Consider the following 15,855-nt stretch of genomic DNA (forward strand, 5'->3'; position numbering starts at 1 on the left):
ATGAAAATAATTTAATGAGGTTTAAGTGATCAAAGCAAAACATGTTCAGCTAAACATATTTCAATCTAGTAAAATAACCTAGGTCTAGGTCTGCCTAAAATCCAACTTAAGCAACCAATGTAGCAAAAGTCAAAAAGGTCACAACCATTATCATACTTTATGAACTTCACTGTGAACAGTTCTACACATGATTCTCATAATTACTAAATAAAAATGTGATTCTGTTTAGTCCCTAATTGTTTATTATTTATGTCTAATTGCTACAGGTTTCTCTGCTCTCCATATACTAATCTTGGTGTTTTGCTTGATTGGACTGTTGCTGGCAGTAGGATTTTGTGGTCCTAGCATTAAACTACTGAGAGAGAGAGGTACCCAGAGTACCATTTATCCATTATGATTATTAAAAAAAATTTTGTGAATAGACGTTTTACTATATATATTTTTTTTCTTTTTTTTTCAGATTCTACCAAAAAGGCCATGATAATTCACATTTCTCTGATCCTCTCTCCGAACATCTGCATGTTTGTTGCTTTCTGCTTGTGGTCAACAGAAGGTAAGTCTTTTCTCTATGTTTTAACAGTTATGATTTCAGCTCAGATTAATTTCCTATCTCTGGTGTGGTTTGTTTCATTCCTTATAGGGTTTATCCTGGAAGTTATCATTTGTTCAACTGTCAGTATCATGAGAATCATCGTGCTGATGAAAACCTCTTCGTATTTTGACAGATTTCCACGTAAGCCAAAATCAAACTTATTTTAATTATACATTGAGATATATGACATGTATACAGTGAATATGTATGTAAACATTTTGTTTTTATTTTAGAGTTTTTACAAAAAGTGACAAAGAATTTGGCCTTTCCACTTTACCATTCAAGTTTAATATTGGGTGCATGTTCATGTAAGTGAAACAAAAAAATTGATACTGACATTCATGCTCTTTCCAGACATTAGCCTTCCTTCTAGCAATTCCTCCTGATGTCTCTCACACCTTAGGTTTTTCTTCTCTTAATGTAACTCACTCCTCAAGTTTATGCCAACTAATGTCTCTCACTCCTTACATTTATTCCTCCTGATATCTCTCACTTCTTGAGTTTCTTTCTCCTGATGGCTCTCACTTTTTTCAGACCTGGAAAAAAATATTAATTAAGGCAAGCATAAAATCTAAGAACACTTTCCGGCTGTGTGTACGTTGCTCCTCTCTCAGTGGTCACTCTTACAGTAGGGTGCCCATGCTCCTCACAGTTGTGGCCACGCTAGTTTCAGGGGCTCACAGATGGACCTTGCAGAAGGTTTCGAGATGGGCTTGTCCCTTTCTCTTGCCTCACCTGCTTGGTCCAGCGCTTGTTTGCAAGCTTCTTTTCCTCTGAGGACGGACGCATCCCTCACAGATTGGGGAGTGGTCATAAGGTCTATGGGGAGGGCCCCTGCTGTGGCACATCAATTGCCTGGACGTGCTTCTAGCTTTGAAGCATTCCCTGTCAGACCTCAGAGGTCATCATGTGTTGATCGGTTTGGATAACACCTCAGTGGTCTCTTACATCAACCACCAGGGGGGTCTGCGCTAATGCCTCCTGTACAAGCTGGCATGCCAGATCCTCCTGTGGGCCCAGGGTAAGCTGCTCTCCTTGAGTGTAGCATACATTCTGGGTCATCAAGGCAAGGGCTGAGCCCAGAAAATGGTGGCTCCACCCTAAAGTGGTGGAGCAGATCTGGGAGAGATTTGGCAGGGCTCTGGTAGACCTGTTTGACTCAAGAGACATCACACTGTCCCCTCTGGTTCTCCATTACACCTCCAGCGTGAGGGGGCACAGCTCTAAGAGTCACTTGCTCTTTGGCTGTCACATATGCTATACAGCAATCAAATAGAATTAAGAGTGCAGTGCATAAAAACTTGGGGTTATTCTGGAAACCAGTTCTTCCTCAACACCCCATTGTTCGTTCCTGCCTAAAGATCTACTCCATCACTATTCACATTTAATTTTGCAAACACGTGTTAAATTTGTACAAAATGTGTAAATTAACCTATTTTCTTATTCTATCTTTCATTTAGATTTGTTTAATGGCCAGATACAGACCATAGATGAAAAATTGAATGCCTTTCTAACAGCCACAGCAGTGGTGATTGTCATCTGTGCTGTTGTAGTAGGTAACAAAAAAACATACTTTGTAAATTCTTTGTATATGTCAATACTTTAATTACTAAGATGGATTTTTTTCCAATATGATTTTTTGTAAACAATCTTTACCTCTGCATGTTTTTAATTAACTCATTTATTGATACAGTTTTGGTAAAATTATTGCAAACGTATTACTAGTACATGAGTCTTAATCCTCCTGTACAAGCTGGCATGCCAGATCCTCCTGTGGGCTCAGGGAAAGCTGCTTTAAGATGAATTTTCAGCTTAAACATTTAGAAGCATTTTTATATATGTGTAATAGTTTAAGTAATACCGTTTTTCTTTTTGTGATTTCAATTTTCTTTTGGAAAAATTGGTTAGAATTAATGCCATCCTTGTTTGCGGACTGTCATGAAATACATAACACTAATGTCGATAGATAGATAGATAGATAGATAGATAGATAGATAGATAGATAGATAGATAGATAGAGAGAGAGAGAGAGAGAGAGAGAGAGAGAGAGAGAGAGAGAGAGAGAGAGAGAGATGGATGGATGGATGGATGGATGGATGGATGGATGGATGGATGGATAGATGGATGGATGTGCAAAAGAGGCATTCACAGACTCCCTGGATAAACAGGTCAAAAGCAATGTAAATTCTGCGTCTTGCCTGTATTAAACAACCAATATTGATGGTAAAAAGTCAGATCTAGAGACATCCAGAAAACATTCAGTAATATGTCAGATATTACCCAATATTGTGTGATATATTCCTGCAAGATAAATATATCAAAAATAAAATTTATATGAAATATTGAAAATTGTCCCACATTGTGTTACAGCTGTTTATGATTTGCGGATGCATCTGACTATGTGTCTAGAAGCATTAAAAGCAATATTGTTGGCACTCGGTATCAGTCTCAGTCCCAATGTGAACTGTGAGTACAGTTATACAATGCTTTAATAATATATCAGAAAGACTACAGTATTTACTGTCATACCCTATATATTTATATAATTACTACAGTTCAACTCTTTTAAAATATTTGTTTGATCTTCTGCACAATGATGAAAATCTCTTGGAATTTTTAGATGACTTTGAGATTCAGGTAGTTTTGGTACTGCCAACTTTAACTGCTGGGATTATTTTTGCACTCTCTCTACAAAGGCACCTTTATCTAGAAAAACCTTTTTCATGTAAGAAGCATAACTTTTATATGAATAATTCATTCTAAACTGAAAATGACGTGTGATTCCTCTTGCATATTAGTACAGTGTTTATCTTGTTGTTGCAGGTGTGCATATCACTTTCTCATCTATTTTATTGGCTGTATACTGTGCCTATGAAATAGTATCTTATATAATTTACTCTGTTACAATTAACAGTTTTGTTAAAGGTAAGTACTTACAGCACAAGACAAAAAAAAAGGAAAGTGCATAAATATATATATATTTAATGAATATTTATTTCATAAAGAAGAAAAATGTATTAAATAAATATTCATTATAAATGTATTAATTATTAAAATGTATTGTGTTTGTCTTGTATGTGCTAACAATTTTTGTACTCACTTTTAAGGATGCGCAATTCCATTTCTGGTTGGATCAGTTATATGTGCATGGCTAGTAATAATTTATATATTGCGTTGTCACCGTGGACATGGATGCTGCTCACAATGGAGGAAAATAGGATGTAAGTGTGATATTTATATACATAGACTTTTATTCCATCCCTAATAATGTATTGTTTATCTCACTCTTATGAGATTAGTTCCAGATTGATGAATGCAAACTGTAGAATAAACAGAAACTTTGTGTACATCACCACCTGAATAGCTCATTCATGACTCATAATTGGTGATAAGAAAACTGTTAACAATTAATTACATTTATTTAAAGGACCATTTTTTTCCTTCTTGTTTTTGGTTTTAGTTTTCAAGTTCTTTTACTTCTCCCTGATAGTATATTCTTGTTTGTTTCTTGCACAGTTACTGTATGTACAATAAGGTCAATAATAGTTGATGTAATTCAATGCAATAAAAGCAATAAGACAGAATGGCCCAACATTAGGAAAAAATAAAGTTCATCTGGTCTAATTAATTATATTAATTACATAAATTATTTTATTTATATATATTTTTTTTCAGATTTATGCTGTACTCTCATTACTGCATTATTATTCACTACATATGTCACAATAAGCTTTTATTATGCATACATCTTGCAAATAAAAGGTACAGTATATAATTTTCATTTACTAGATCTCACATGCATCTGATTTACCCCACATTAAAATGAACTGAGAAATGAATGATGAGAAAAACTTTCATCTGTTTTAATCTGAGTAATATATTATATTTCAATGATGATTGCAGAACGTGCTGGATTTTTGGCTCTGATGCCACTGCTCTCTGTTTTGCCAGTAATGTGTTTGTTCAAACATCCCAAACATTTACCTGGTGAGTCTCATAATAAATAAATGAGGGATTATTAATTATGTATGCTTTCTAGGTTTATGATGTTATAATTCATTTATTATATTTACCTTATCTGTCATCCATCTTATTCTGAATTACAGAGGTCTTTCACATTATGGTCTACATGTTTGGAGCTGTAGGTCTTAGTGCTTTAAATGCAATTTTCCTTGCCACAGAACTGATTCTAAAAGCAGGTAATGTAAAATTCCAACATAAACAGCAGAAATGTGGTTTGATAAATCATTCTGTTAAATATTATAATGCAAGAAAATATATATACTCAAAAAAAGAAAATGCACGCAAAAATAGTTATGCTACACGCTTATATATCAGTATATACATTATGCTTTACAATTTTATATCAGTGCAGTGTTTTTGCCCGATTTACACCAAAGGCTTATTAGCAGATTAAGAATTTCTAAACACAGTTTAATTGTAGTTCATGTTAAAAAAAAACCGACAATAGTTCAAAATATGGACACAGAGCATTGGACATGAAGTCTTGCATTTTCCTGCAAACTTGCTATTGGTGTCTCATGGTCCTATATTCTGCATTCATTATATATAAATATATTTTATTATTCTAGCATAACATTGTGTATCGGTTTATATTTTGCCTTGATTTATACTAAAAATGAGATTTAACTGTCTCTAGAGAAAGGAGCACGGACTATAGAAGATCTCCGTGTGATAGTTTTACCCCTTGAAACAGTGTTTGTCTTTGCTTGGCTCACCTTGCAGATCTATGATGCCTGTAAGTACTGTCTGGAATATAACTTGACTCTATACATATTTTATAAACGCCACTTGCATTTCCTTGGTAATTTAATAACTAGTTTTAAAATGCATGGGGCAAAATGTGTACAGCCAGGATTTATTAACTGGTATTCTAAAAAAACATGTTTAACTGTTCTGAATTCCTACGCATTCTGTCTGAAACTGTGCTTTTCAGGGATGAGATACAAGGACGGGTAAGCCCATTTTTATTATTGCTAATAATTGCTAATTTTGAATAAATTTCCAGCAGGGTTCCGAATTCTGTATGACAAATCTTTCACAAGTCTGTTTTTGTTTTCAACAGAGCACTATATCTTTTTAAAGATACAGGAAGACCAGGACTCGAGGTATGAAAGTCTAAGGGCCTACAATGGCTAAACCCCATATAACATTCTTAGCTAATAATAATGATAATAATAATAATAATAATAATAATAATAATAATAATAATAATAATAATAATAATAATAAAAATAATAATAATTATGATGATAACAATAATATTTATTATTGTTATTATCATTATTATTATTACTTTTATTATTTTGTTTGTATGTTTATTCATACAAATAAATATAAAATAAGTTACCATCTTACCATTCAGACTGTATTTACTTGTGTGAATTCTTTGTTCGTGCAGGTTGAAATGAAGGCTCTCCATGAGAATATTCCGAACCCTGACTGATTTGTGGTGATCTGTAAAATATAGACACCCCACTATAAAATCCCAGAAATATCATCCCTTATGCTTTGTGAGATGATTGTTTGTGTCTCTTATAAAATCTTCCTTTGAGTTTTTACAGCACATGATCAACAGGGTCTGTATTAAAGAAACATCTGGTTGTTACTTTAGTGTAACCGACATGTTGACATGCTGCCTTAAAAGATCTACACATAAGTTGAAATCATTTAATTGCAGCTATTTGCCTTAACTTGGCCTGCGATCTATTTTATATGGCTTTTTTATGTTTAAAATGTATATATCATCAGTGTATTAGATGATATACATTAGGGGTCACCACAGCGGATCATCCGTATTTGTGATCTGCATATTTTGATTTGGCACATGTTTTTACGCTGGATGCCCTTCATAACGCAAACCTCCCCATTTATCCGGGCTTGGAAACAGCACTAAGAGTGCACTGGCTTGTGCAACCCTAATGGCTGGGTTTGGTTCCCTGACCATACATTATATATTAATAAACAATACTAGCATGTGACTGTTTCTCAAGCAATTAAGCTTTCGACTCAAGTTGAGCATCAGTTTTGCAGATTAAAAAATATTTAAGCAAACAGGTATCTCATTTTTGTTCTATTTAAGAAACGTGTTTGCTGAATTTCCACTCATGCATCAGCTTTTATGCTCCAGTTATATCTGTTAAATAATAAAAACAAATAAGATATACATTTTTCTCAATATGATTAATTAGAAGATGTGTCTGAATAACGTGTGTAATCAGTCAAAAATTGGACGCTGGCCGTCACCGATGAGGTGACGTCATGACAAGGAGTATAAAACACATATGAGAGAAGCCAGCGGCAGCTTCTGTGTTTTCAGAAAGCGCTCTGTGTGTTTGTGTGACATTGTTTGTCATATTGTGTGTCTGTCAGAAAAAAGTGCACCATGGCGGTGTTGCAGGCATATCAGGCTGACCTGCTGCGTGAATTGGATGTGGGGGGTGCCGTGGACGGCCGTTTTGATGAGCTGCGCCGTACGGCAGATCTGGCTCTCAGAGCCACTAAGGAGACCGCTAGGGCTATTGGCCGGTCTATGGCTGCCCTGGTGTCCACAGAAAGGCACCTGTGGCTCACACTGTCAGACATGTCTGATAGGGACAGGGTTGTATTGCTGGATGCTCCGCTGACTCCTTCTGGCCTTTTCGGCGATTCCGTACATTCGGTGTTCGAGAGGTTTCAGGAAAATAAGAAACAGGTGGCAGCATTCCAGCGTTACCTCCCACGCCGTTCACAGGGGGCTGCTCGGCGGGCTCAGCCCCAGCCGCAGCCCTCCGTCTCCCATCGGGAGATTTAGAAACGCAGTGTCGCGACTTGCTCTCCCTCTGTGAGGAATCCTGCGCATCGCTCGGCGTCGAAGCCTCGTGAGGTGACAGATCTGAATGCTGTCATCTCCAACAGAAAGGCTTCGGCGAAAAGCTCCTGACACGGAACTTTCTGGGGATCTGGCTGTGGAGGGGCGTGTCGCACCACTTTTTCCGGTGCCCGCCCTGTCCTGGTCCGCTAACCCTGCCACCCTCAGTGCTTCAGGGCACGGCCAGCTCCAGCAAGCTCTCTTCTTGGTCTCCACCCGGCATCGCTGTGGTCTAGGAGATCTCGCCTCCCCTAGAGCCATCTCAGGGTGCTGCCTGGGCTCTGGGCATTCCGGAGGTCAGTCACGAGAGGCTGATATCCCTAAAGCATTTTCTTGGAGCTTGGAAAGCTCTCCCAGATGTGTCCCAGGTCCTTTTTAGGGCCCGGAGGAAACTCCTCTCTGTGAGGGCAGTTTACGTCCCAGGCCGGTTGAACGAAGCAGCAGACGCCCTCTCGAGGCAGGGGTTGAGGCACGGGGAATGGTGGCTCCCCCCCGATGTGGTGGAGCAGGTTTGTGAGAAATTCAGAAGAGCCCAGGTGGATCTGTTCGTGTCTCGAGAGACGTCGCACTGTCCCCTCTGGTTCTTCCTTACGCCTCCAGCCCCTCTGGGGCTGAATGCCATGTCTCAGGCGTGGCTGAGGCTGCGTCTGTACACTTTCCCCCCTGTCTGCTCGTGTCACGCTGCTTCCGGGAGTTCTGGAGAGAGTTTGCCGGGATGGAGTCAGTCTCCTCCTGGTAGCTCCAAGGTGGCCGCGCAAACCATGGTTCGCGAACATGGTGGCACCCTCCGTGGGAATTTCCTCTGAGGAGGGACCTCCATTCTCAGCTAGGGAGTGCCGTATTTCACCCCACCCAGAGCTGTGGAGGCTGTGGCTGTGGCCCCTGAGGAAGCACGGCTCCGAGGTTCTGGTCTCTCCACCGAGGTGATAGAGACCATTCTCCACTCCAGAACTCCCTCCACTAGGAGGTCGTATGCCACCAGTTGGCGCCTGTTCTTCGCGTGGTGTGCACGCCACCAGCTGGATCCAGTCCACTGCCCAGTTGGTTCACCCGGAGGCTGAGGCCCCGGTATGGCCTAGAGTGCCTGGGTGGGACCTGGCCATCGTTTTGGGGGCCCTTTCTGAGCCCCCCTTTGAGCCTCTAGCCGAGGCATCTTGGAAGCACCCTTCTATCAAAACCGCGTTCTTGATGGCCATCTGCTCTATAAAAAGAGTAGGGGACCAGCAGGCCTTGTCTGTGGCCCCCTCCTTCCTGGAGTTTACCCCAGGTATGGCTGGTGCCCTCCTTTACCCCTGTACGGGTTACATCCCCAAGGTGCCCTTGGTCGTCCCACGGCCTGTTAGACTACAGGCATTCTATCCTCCTCCGTTCCAGGCCCTAGACCAGGAGAAGCTCAACCGGCTCTGCCCGGTGCAGGCTCTGGACACTTACGTCCGCAGGATGGGCCCCTTCGAGAATGTCCCACCAGCTGTTCGTCTGCTACGGCCCTCCCAAGAGAGGCCTGCCTGCTAATAAGCAGACTTTGAGCAGGTGGATCGTTGACGCTATCACGTCGTCTTATGAGTCCTCTGATCTCCCCGGTCACTTCGGGGTCAGAGCTTACTCCACCCGGAGTGTGGCTGCCTCTAAGTCTTGGTCCTCTGGAGTTCCCCTTCAAGACATATGTGACGCTGCGGGTTGGTCCGCCCCACTGACCTTTGTGCGGTTCTATAACCTGGACCGCAGTGCCACTCCTGGCCCCTCGGTCCTCCTCTAGCTGTGGTCACATAAACACTGGGCAGGGACTGGTCAGTCTGGAGTGATTGGACACGTCGCTCGAGTTCCTGAAAGGGAACGTCTCTAGGTCTCGAGACGCTGCGTCTCTGTGCCACACCTCCAGCGTCCCTGCAGCGCTTTCTTCTCCCTTACAGAAGCTGTCTCTTGCTTCTCTCATATGTGTTTTATACTCCTGGTCGTGATGTCACCTCATCGGTGATGGCCAGCGTCCAATTTTTGACTGATTACACACCTTATTCAGAGCATGAACACTCAGGCACGTTCCCAAAGCTTTTCGTTCCCTCAGGGAACTAGGGTTACATACGTAACCTAGAGACGTTCACACACACAAATTTCTATTAACCAAATGTGGTCTAACAAATGTAGACAATTTTATTTTATTTTTCTGTTAATTAATTTTATTTAAATAATTAAATTTTTGGCAATCTAATTGTTTATTAAATCTAATGATTTTTTTTATTTTATATAAAATATTATTTTATATATTTAAACAAGCAGGCATTTTATTTACATTTCTTTTAAAAATGTAAACTGTTCAAATGTTGATCCCAAATGTTAATAATATTAAACTGTGTTATTAAAAAAAGCTATTTTGTTTTGCATTTCTTCCCCCAACTGTACCGAAATTTAACCAAACCGTGACTTAAAAACTGAGGTACGTACTGAACCATGAATTTTGCGTACCATTAAACCCCAAATATATACATATATACACAGAGGTGGAAAGTAACAAATTACATTTACTTGCATTACTGTAATTGAGTAGCGTTTTTGTGTAAATTTCTTTAGTTTTTAAAATTTGCAATTCAACTTTTATTTAAGTATGTTTTGTTACAAATTTTGTACTTTACTATATTTAAAATCATATCCATAACTAAGTAAAAAAATGAAAAATAAAATAAATGAAATAATGCAAGGGTGGGAAAATCGCACCCTGAAAACTACTGCGCATGTGCAGCCCTTTAGAGAGCAGCTCTGATTTCAACTCGTCGTGCAAGTTGATGCAAAATGCAAGAATGAAAAATCATAGATAAGAAAAACTTGAAAAAGAGGAGAAAGTCAGCTAATCTCACAGTTTTTCAAAAAAGGTGCTTTATGTTCCCTGTTTTGTGTTAAGGTTCTGAAGATCCAGCCTGTATGAAGCTGTTTTAATGAAAATAAAATAGTTACTCACTCCAATGTTGATCCACTGGTTAAAACAGTAATTTAAAAAGATCGATATTTTTCCATACAATTGAACAATAGTAATACAGCAGCATTGACCTTGAGAAAATACAGAAAATCACCAAGCAGCAATAAAACTAGTGATGTATAAATGTTTTGAAAGCCTTGGAACAGCTTTCTGTATGGAATCAATCAAAATGTACATTGTTTATGAAATGTGTTGTAGTAATAATAATAAGATTGTTGTGATAATAAATCAGTCGAGTTGCTTCATTTAAATTATTTGGAGAAACTCATTTATAAAACCAATTTAAATGTTTCACAAAAAGTAATTGTTTAGTTCTCAAGTTTAAATCACTAATTCAATGATCTTGTCGCTGCTTAAGCTAATGTCCACATTTCCTCTGGAGCTGCTGTTGTAAAAAACTTATTATTCACTCTTATTATCATATTATCACTCTAATTAAATAATCCGGACAGTGTTGTTTGTGTATGGGAGACCATACAATGGTGTCAATTGCTACAGTATGCATAATTTGTTATTTTAATAAACTGTTTAAATTTAGTTCTTTATTGTCTCTTACTGAATACACAATAATTATTATGCTTATTTAGAATGATTGTTGTTACATGTGGCAAAAATATCAGATAATTGGGGGATGGGGCCTTGGGGCCACAAGGAGCCCAGAAACCCTAGTGGTGCCTGTGGACACCAGTGATACGACCCAGCTGAGAGCTAAATGTTGTTAAAATATTATGAAACAAACCCCTGGACTTAAAATATTTAACTGACCATTTTGACTTCAAGTGCAAGAAAGGCAACAACTTTATTATGCAGTATATGCTGTGTTTGCCAAAGGCGACTGAACTGGCAGCGTATAATTACTTGTCATTAAACCTGTGCAAGAATTTTGAGTGCAGTTATTGATACTTGTATCTTTAAATTCAATAAATGTTGTACTCTTGCGTTGCATCACTGTGTGACATTGATAATGTTGGTTAGCACCGGGGTTGGAAATGAACGGGGACTGGGGGGAAAAGTGTTGTGATTTAGGGGGTCATATGAAATAAATGTTATATTTTAAAATAAGTGTTATTTTAGTGGTGTAAATATTTTAGAGTAGATCTGCTGATGTTGCATTAGATTTGAGCATTACTCTATAACCAATCACACACTTTTGGTGAGAATTGTTTTTTCTACTCAGTTTATAATGCCAATGATTTTAACTACGTATGTTAACATAGTAAATACTGTAGATACACTGGCAAAGCATTAACACCTCATACAAGCCCACTTCAAAACTTGCACAAAAATTGCACTTTAATTTTTAAAGGTGTTCCTTTAATTTAAAAACAACTAGTTTAAGATTGATATGCCCTTGTCCTTTTTGAAGTACACTGGAGTCCTCCACCCCACCCCTCCTGTAAAAAAAGTAACTGTCAATTTTTACTTAAGTTTTTTATTTTAATTTACACTAAATAAGCTCCTTAAATGAGCTACTTTTTACTTTTACTTGAGTAGATTTTTAGACTGGTAACTTTACTGTCACATTATCTATTTAAACCTACCGTATGTTAAAAAAAAGACTCGTATTAGGTCTCGCAGTTAACTCGATTACTGCGGTTAAGCCAGTCGCATTTTGACAATACACGTGGTGGGAGTCAAAATAGATGTAAAGACGCTTCAGAAAGGCGTTTCAGTTATTTAAAAAAAATCTAAAATACATAAAATAGTACGGAAGTGCATTGCATTCACAAAGAAAAAGAAATTCACAGCAAGGATCTCCTAATTATGACTTAATATCTCCTAATTATGACTTAGTATCTCCTAATTATGACTTAGGAAGTCATAATTATGAGATCCTTGCTGTGAATTATTTTTTCTTTGTGAATTCAATGCGCTTCTGTAAAATAGCAATACATTTTTTTTTTTTTTTATCAAAGCACAAATAATACAATTTGTTGTTTGTGGTGTAAATATATATAAAAAAATCAAGGCCCATATTAAAACACTTTTAAAACATCTTTACACTATAGTGTTTTAGACTATACAGTAAAATCTAAAAGAAAAATCACCTTTATTTTACCGTCCTTTAAATTTTTGCTAATTCATTCAACTGCTCTTTACTCCGAGTGACCCTGACTATCACTGAATTCATTTTCAGGTTGTTTTACTGTACAGTGTTTAAGAAACATAAAAATCAGTGCATTTCAATCACCGTATTCAAACACTCATTAAACATTTTTTCATTTAAGTAATTTTACTGTACAGTTTTTAAGAAAAGTAAAGGCAAAATCACTCCACACATTAGTGCATTTTTAATCATGTTCCATATTTAACAACCATTAAACATTTGCTTTTATAGGTTTGATCAGTCTTTTAAATTATTCTTTTTAGAGTCTCCCTGTATATTCTAGTATTACATTTCACTGTAAATAAGAATTATTTGAAAGATTGAGCAAACCAATAAAGAAAAATGTTTTATAAGTGTTTGAATGTGGGACATAAATTAATTTTTATTTATTTATTTATATATATATATATATATATATATATATATATATATATATATATATATATATATATATATATATATATAACGGAAACGTCTTTTTTTCCTTTCCGTGCATCCATTGAGAACGGAAAATTACCCTTTTCTCTGTAGTTTGGTTCTGGAGTTTCAACTTCTCTTTTTAAAACGAAACTTGATCTTATTTACCTTCCATGTTTACCGAGACCGAATCCGCTTGTCTGTTACTTTGCTTTGCTTTTTTTTGTGTTATTGCACTGGTTTTTGGATTCTGATCTGGTATTGGATTAAGGAATGTTTTTCGGATTTTTTGTTGCTCTGATTACTAGTTGGAATTTATGTAATGTCTTTTCATACTGTGTTTTGCGTAATTCCGTTATGTGCATTGAGGAACCGTTTCTGATCTCCTGCTTACCTTGTAATAAATAACTTTTATTAAAATATCTATACCATCACACTGATACACGAAGAATAAACTGGGAGCAACATGTATTTCTCAGTGTTGTTAATGTTTGTCTATGCTGTTGGACATAAAGGTAAGACTTTTTTATAGCTTACATTATTAAATTACTCATGATGTAAAAACTGCTGAGTAAATGTATACTATTTTGTTTGCATTATATGATTTGATCTTTGTTATAACTGAAATACATTAGGTCTAGAAATTTGTACGTTTAATTTGACTGATTAATTCTTGTAAATCACTGTAGCTTTGTTTGCCCCAATTAATCTAAAGGAAAACAATAGAAACTCTGGACAAATTCTTTGTTTCTCTACATGCCTGTTTCTTGTTTACTTTGGTATTAATGCAGCTCTTCGAGTCCATGGCCCCTCAGATTCACTTGTGGCTCAGCTTGGAGGATCAGTGCTCCTGCAATGCTTTATTGAAAGTTCACTGCCGTTAGAAGATCTCCAGGTGGAATGGAGAAAGACGGATACAGATTCTGTAGTGAGCCTCTTCCAGCAAGGAAAAAGCAGACCAGATCTCCAGACTCAAGTGTTTAGTGACAAAACTGATTTTTTCCCAGATGAGGTCTCAAAAGGGAATTTCTCCATCTTACTGAAAAATGTAGTTAAAGAAAATGCTGGAGTTTATAGATGTCAAGTCAACACAACCCAGGACACTGGTGAGGTGATAATGGAAATGAAAGAGATCAGTAAGTAATGTAAAGTAAAACATTTAGAATGCATAATTTGTACCAATATGTTCGTCATTTTATGATTCACGTCAAATCCACTACTACACTTGATCATTATCTTCTTTCGGCTGCTCCTATTAGGGGTCGCCACAGCGGATCATCCGTCTCCATACCACCCTGTCCTCTACATCTGCCTCTTTCACACCAAATACCTGCATGTCTTCCCTCACCACATCCATAAACCTCCTCCATTGCCTTCCTCTTTTCCTCCTACCTGGTGGCTCCATCCTCAGCATTCTTCTACCAATATAATTCATGTCCCTCCTCTGCACATGTCCAAACCATCTCAATCCCGCCTCCCTCACCTTGTCACCAAAACATCCTACATGCGCTGTCCCTCTAATAAACTAATTTCTAATCCTGTCCATCCGCGTCACTCCCAACGAAAACCTTAACATCTTCAGCTCTGCTACTTCCAGCTCCACCTCCTGTCTTTTACTCAATGCCACTGTCTCTAATCCATACAACATCGCAGGTCTCACCACAGTCCTATAAACTTTCCCTTTCATTCTCGCTGATACCCTACTATCACAAATCACTCCTGTCACTCTTCTCCACCCACTCCACCCTGCCTGCACTCTTTTCTTTACTTCTCTAACACACTCTCCATTACTTTGCACTGTTGACTCTAGGTACCTGAACTCCTCCACCTTCTCCAGCTCTACGCTTTATATTTACTGTTATTATAACTTTGTCCATGTCCTTGCAGAGCATTTTGTGGTGACAGGGGCAGCGTGAGGTCCACACTAGTGACATGTCAGCAAGGACCACTGTGGTGCTGCATGGTGTAGGTAATGTACCTGGTCAAAGTACCTTTTTTATACTTCTGTTCAAAGTTATTCCAAGTCAAATAAAAATGTTTTAATGAGGTTTAATTTATAAAAGCAAACCATGTTCAGCTGAGCACAGAGTTATCTTCAGAAATAACAGTAGTTCTTAGTGAAATGGTCAGGATGGGTCTTAAGTTGCATTCACAAGACAGGATCTTACACTTTATTCCTGATAAAGACACAAGCTAATCAGCATATTTATAGAGTGACAGAACGGGAGCATCCAGCATCATGTTATTAATTCTTATTCATTTTTTTTTCCAATCTAGTGAAATAACCTCAAAATCTGCACACTAAGCTTAGTATTTATTGTTTTTATACCTTTGTGTCATTGTAGAGCATTTTGTGGTGAAAGGGGCAGACCATGCTGTCTTTGCCCATAAGGGTGAGGATGTCATACTGAACTGCTCTGTAGATTCTAATGTACCAGTCAGTGAGATTAAAGAAGTGACCTGGAAGAAGACAGATGGCGACCAAGGCATCCTTGTCCTGCTTTATCAAAACAGTGAAATCTTCCCCGACTCCTCACATGAGAGTTATCAAGGAAGAGTTGATTTATTTTCCTCTGAAATCTCTAAAGGAAACTTCTCACTAAAGCTGAAGGATGTAAATATGGAAGATAAAGGAGAATTCACATGTGAGGTCCATACTAGTGGCATGTCAGCAAGGACCACTGTGGTGCTGCAAGGTGTAGGTAATGTACCTAGTCACTAATGACTTTTTTTTTATATATCTTTATGATCTTCCAAATTGAATGAAAATAATGTAATGAGGTTTAAGTGATCAAAGCAAAGCATGTCCAGCTGAACATATTTCAATCTAGTAAAATAACCTAGGTCTAGTTCTGCCCAAAATCCAGCTTAAGCAACCAATGTATCGAAAGTCAAAAAGG

At 37.8% G+C, this 15,855-nt stretch overlaps 2 protein-coding genes across 4 annotated transcripts in view; both read left to right on the top strand.

Moving 5' to 3' along the window:
* LOC310725463 (uncharacterized protein) overlaps positions 1-6,171 on the top strand; it is a 58,476-nt gene extending 52,305 nt beyond the window's left edge. Inside the window, exons 2-17 of one of the 2 annotated variants that reach the window (XM_083540450.1) lie at positions 267-368; positions 461-553; positions 641-733; positions 826-900; positions 2,053-2,148; positions 2,963-3,058; positions 3,213-3,317; positions 3,416-3,517; positions 3,700-3,813; positions 4,268-4,354; positions 4,496-4,579; positions 4,699-4,791; positions 5,253-5,351; positions 5,550-5,568; positions 5,679-5,721; positions 6,015-6,171. In XM_083540450.1, coding sequence (XP_083396576.1) covers positions 267-368; positions 461-553; positions 641-733; positions 826-900; positions 2,053-2,148; positions 2,963-3,058; positions 3,213-3,317; positions 3,416-3,517; positions 3,700-3,813; positions 4,268-4,354; positions 4,496-4,579; positions 4,699-4,791; positions 5,253-5,351; positions 5,550-5,568; positions 5,679-5,721; positions 6,015-6,059 — 1,346 coding nt within the window. In that variant the 3' untranslated portion in view covers positions 6,060-6,171. The remainder of the gene's footprint in view (positions 1-266; positions 369-460; positions 554-640; positions 734-825; positions 901-2,052; positions 2,149-2,962; positions 3,059-3,212; positions 3,318-3,415; positions 3,518-3,699; positions 3,814-4,267; positions 4,355-4,495; positions 4,580-4,698; positions 4,792-5,252; positions 5,352-5,549; positions 5,569-5,678; positions 5,722-6,014) is intronic. The other variant, XM_083540449.1, reaches the window with a different exon arrangement.
* Positions 1-15,855, top strand: part of LOC310725516 (junctional adhesion molecule-like) — a 52,205-nt gene that overhangs the window by 33,103 nt on the left and 3,247 nt on the right. Inside the window, exons 1-3 of one of the 2 annotated variants that reach the window (XM_083540531.1) lie at positions 13,021-13,470; positions 13,747-14,091; positions 15,301-15,657. In XM_083540531.1, the coding sequence (XP_083396657.1) occupies positions 13,422-13,470; positions 13,747-14,091; positions 15,301-15,657 (751 nt within the window). In that variant the 5' untranslated portion in view covers positions 13,021-13,421. Of the gene's footprint in view, positions 1-13,020; positions 13,471-13,746; positions 14,092-15,300; positions 15,658-15,855 lie in introns of those variants that run through there. The other variant, XM_083540532.1, reaches the window with a different exon arrangement.

Source organism: Silurus aristotelis (assembly GCF_946808225.1).
Source record: "Silurus aristotelis genome assembly, chromosome: 4".
Taxonomy (NCBI): Eukaryota; Metazoa; Chordata; class Actinopteri; order Siluriformes; family Siluridae; genus Silurus; species Silurus aristotelis.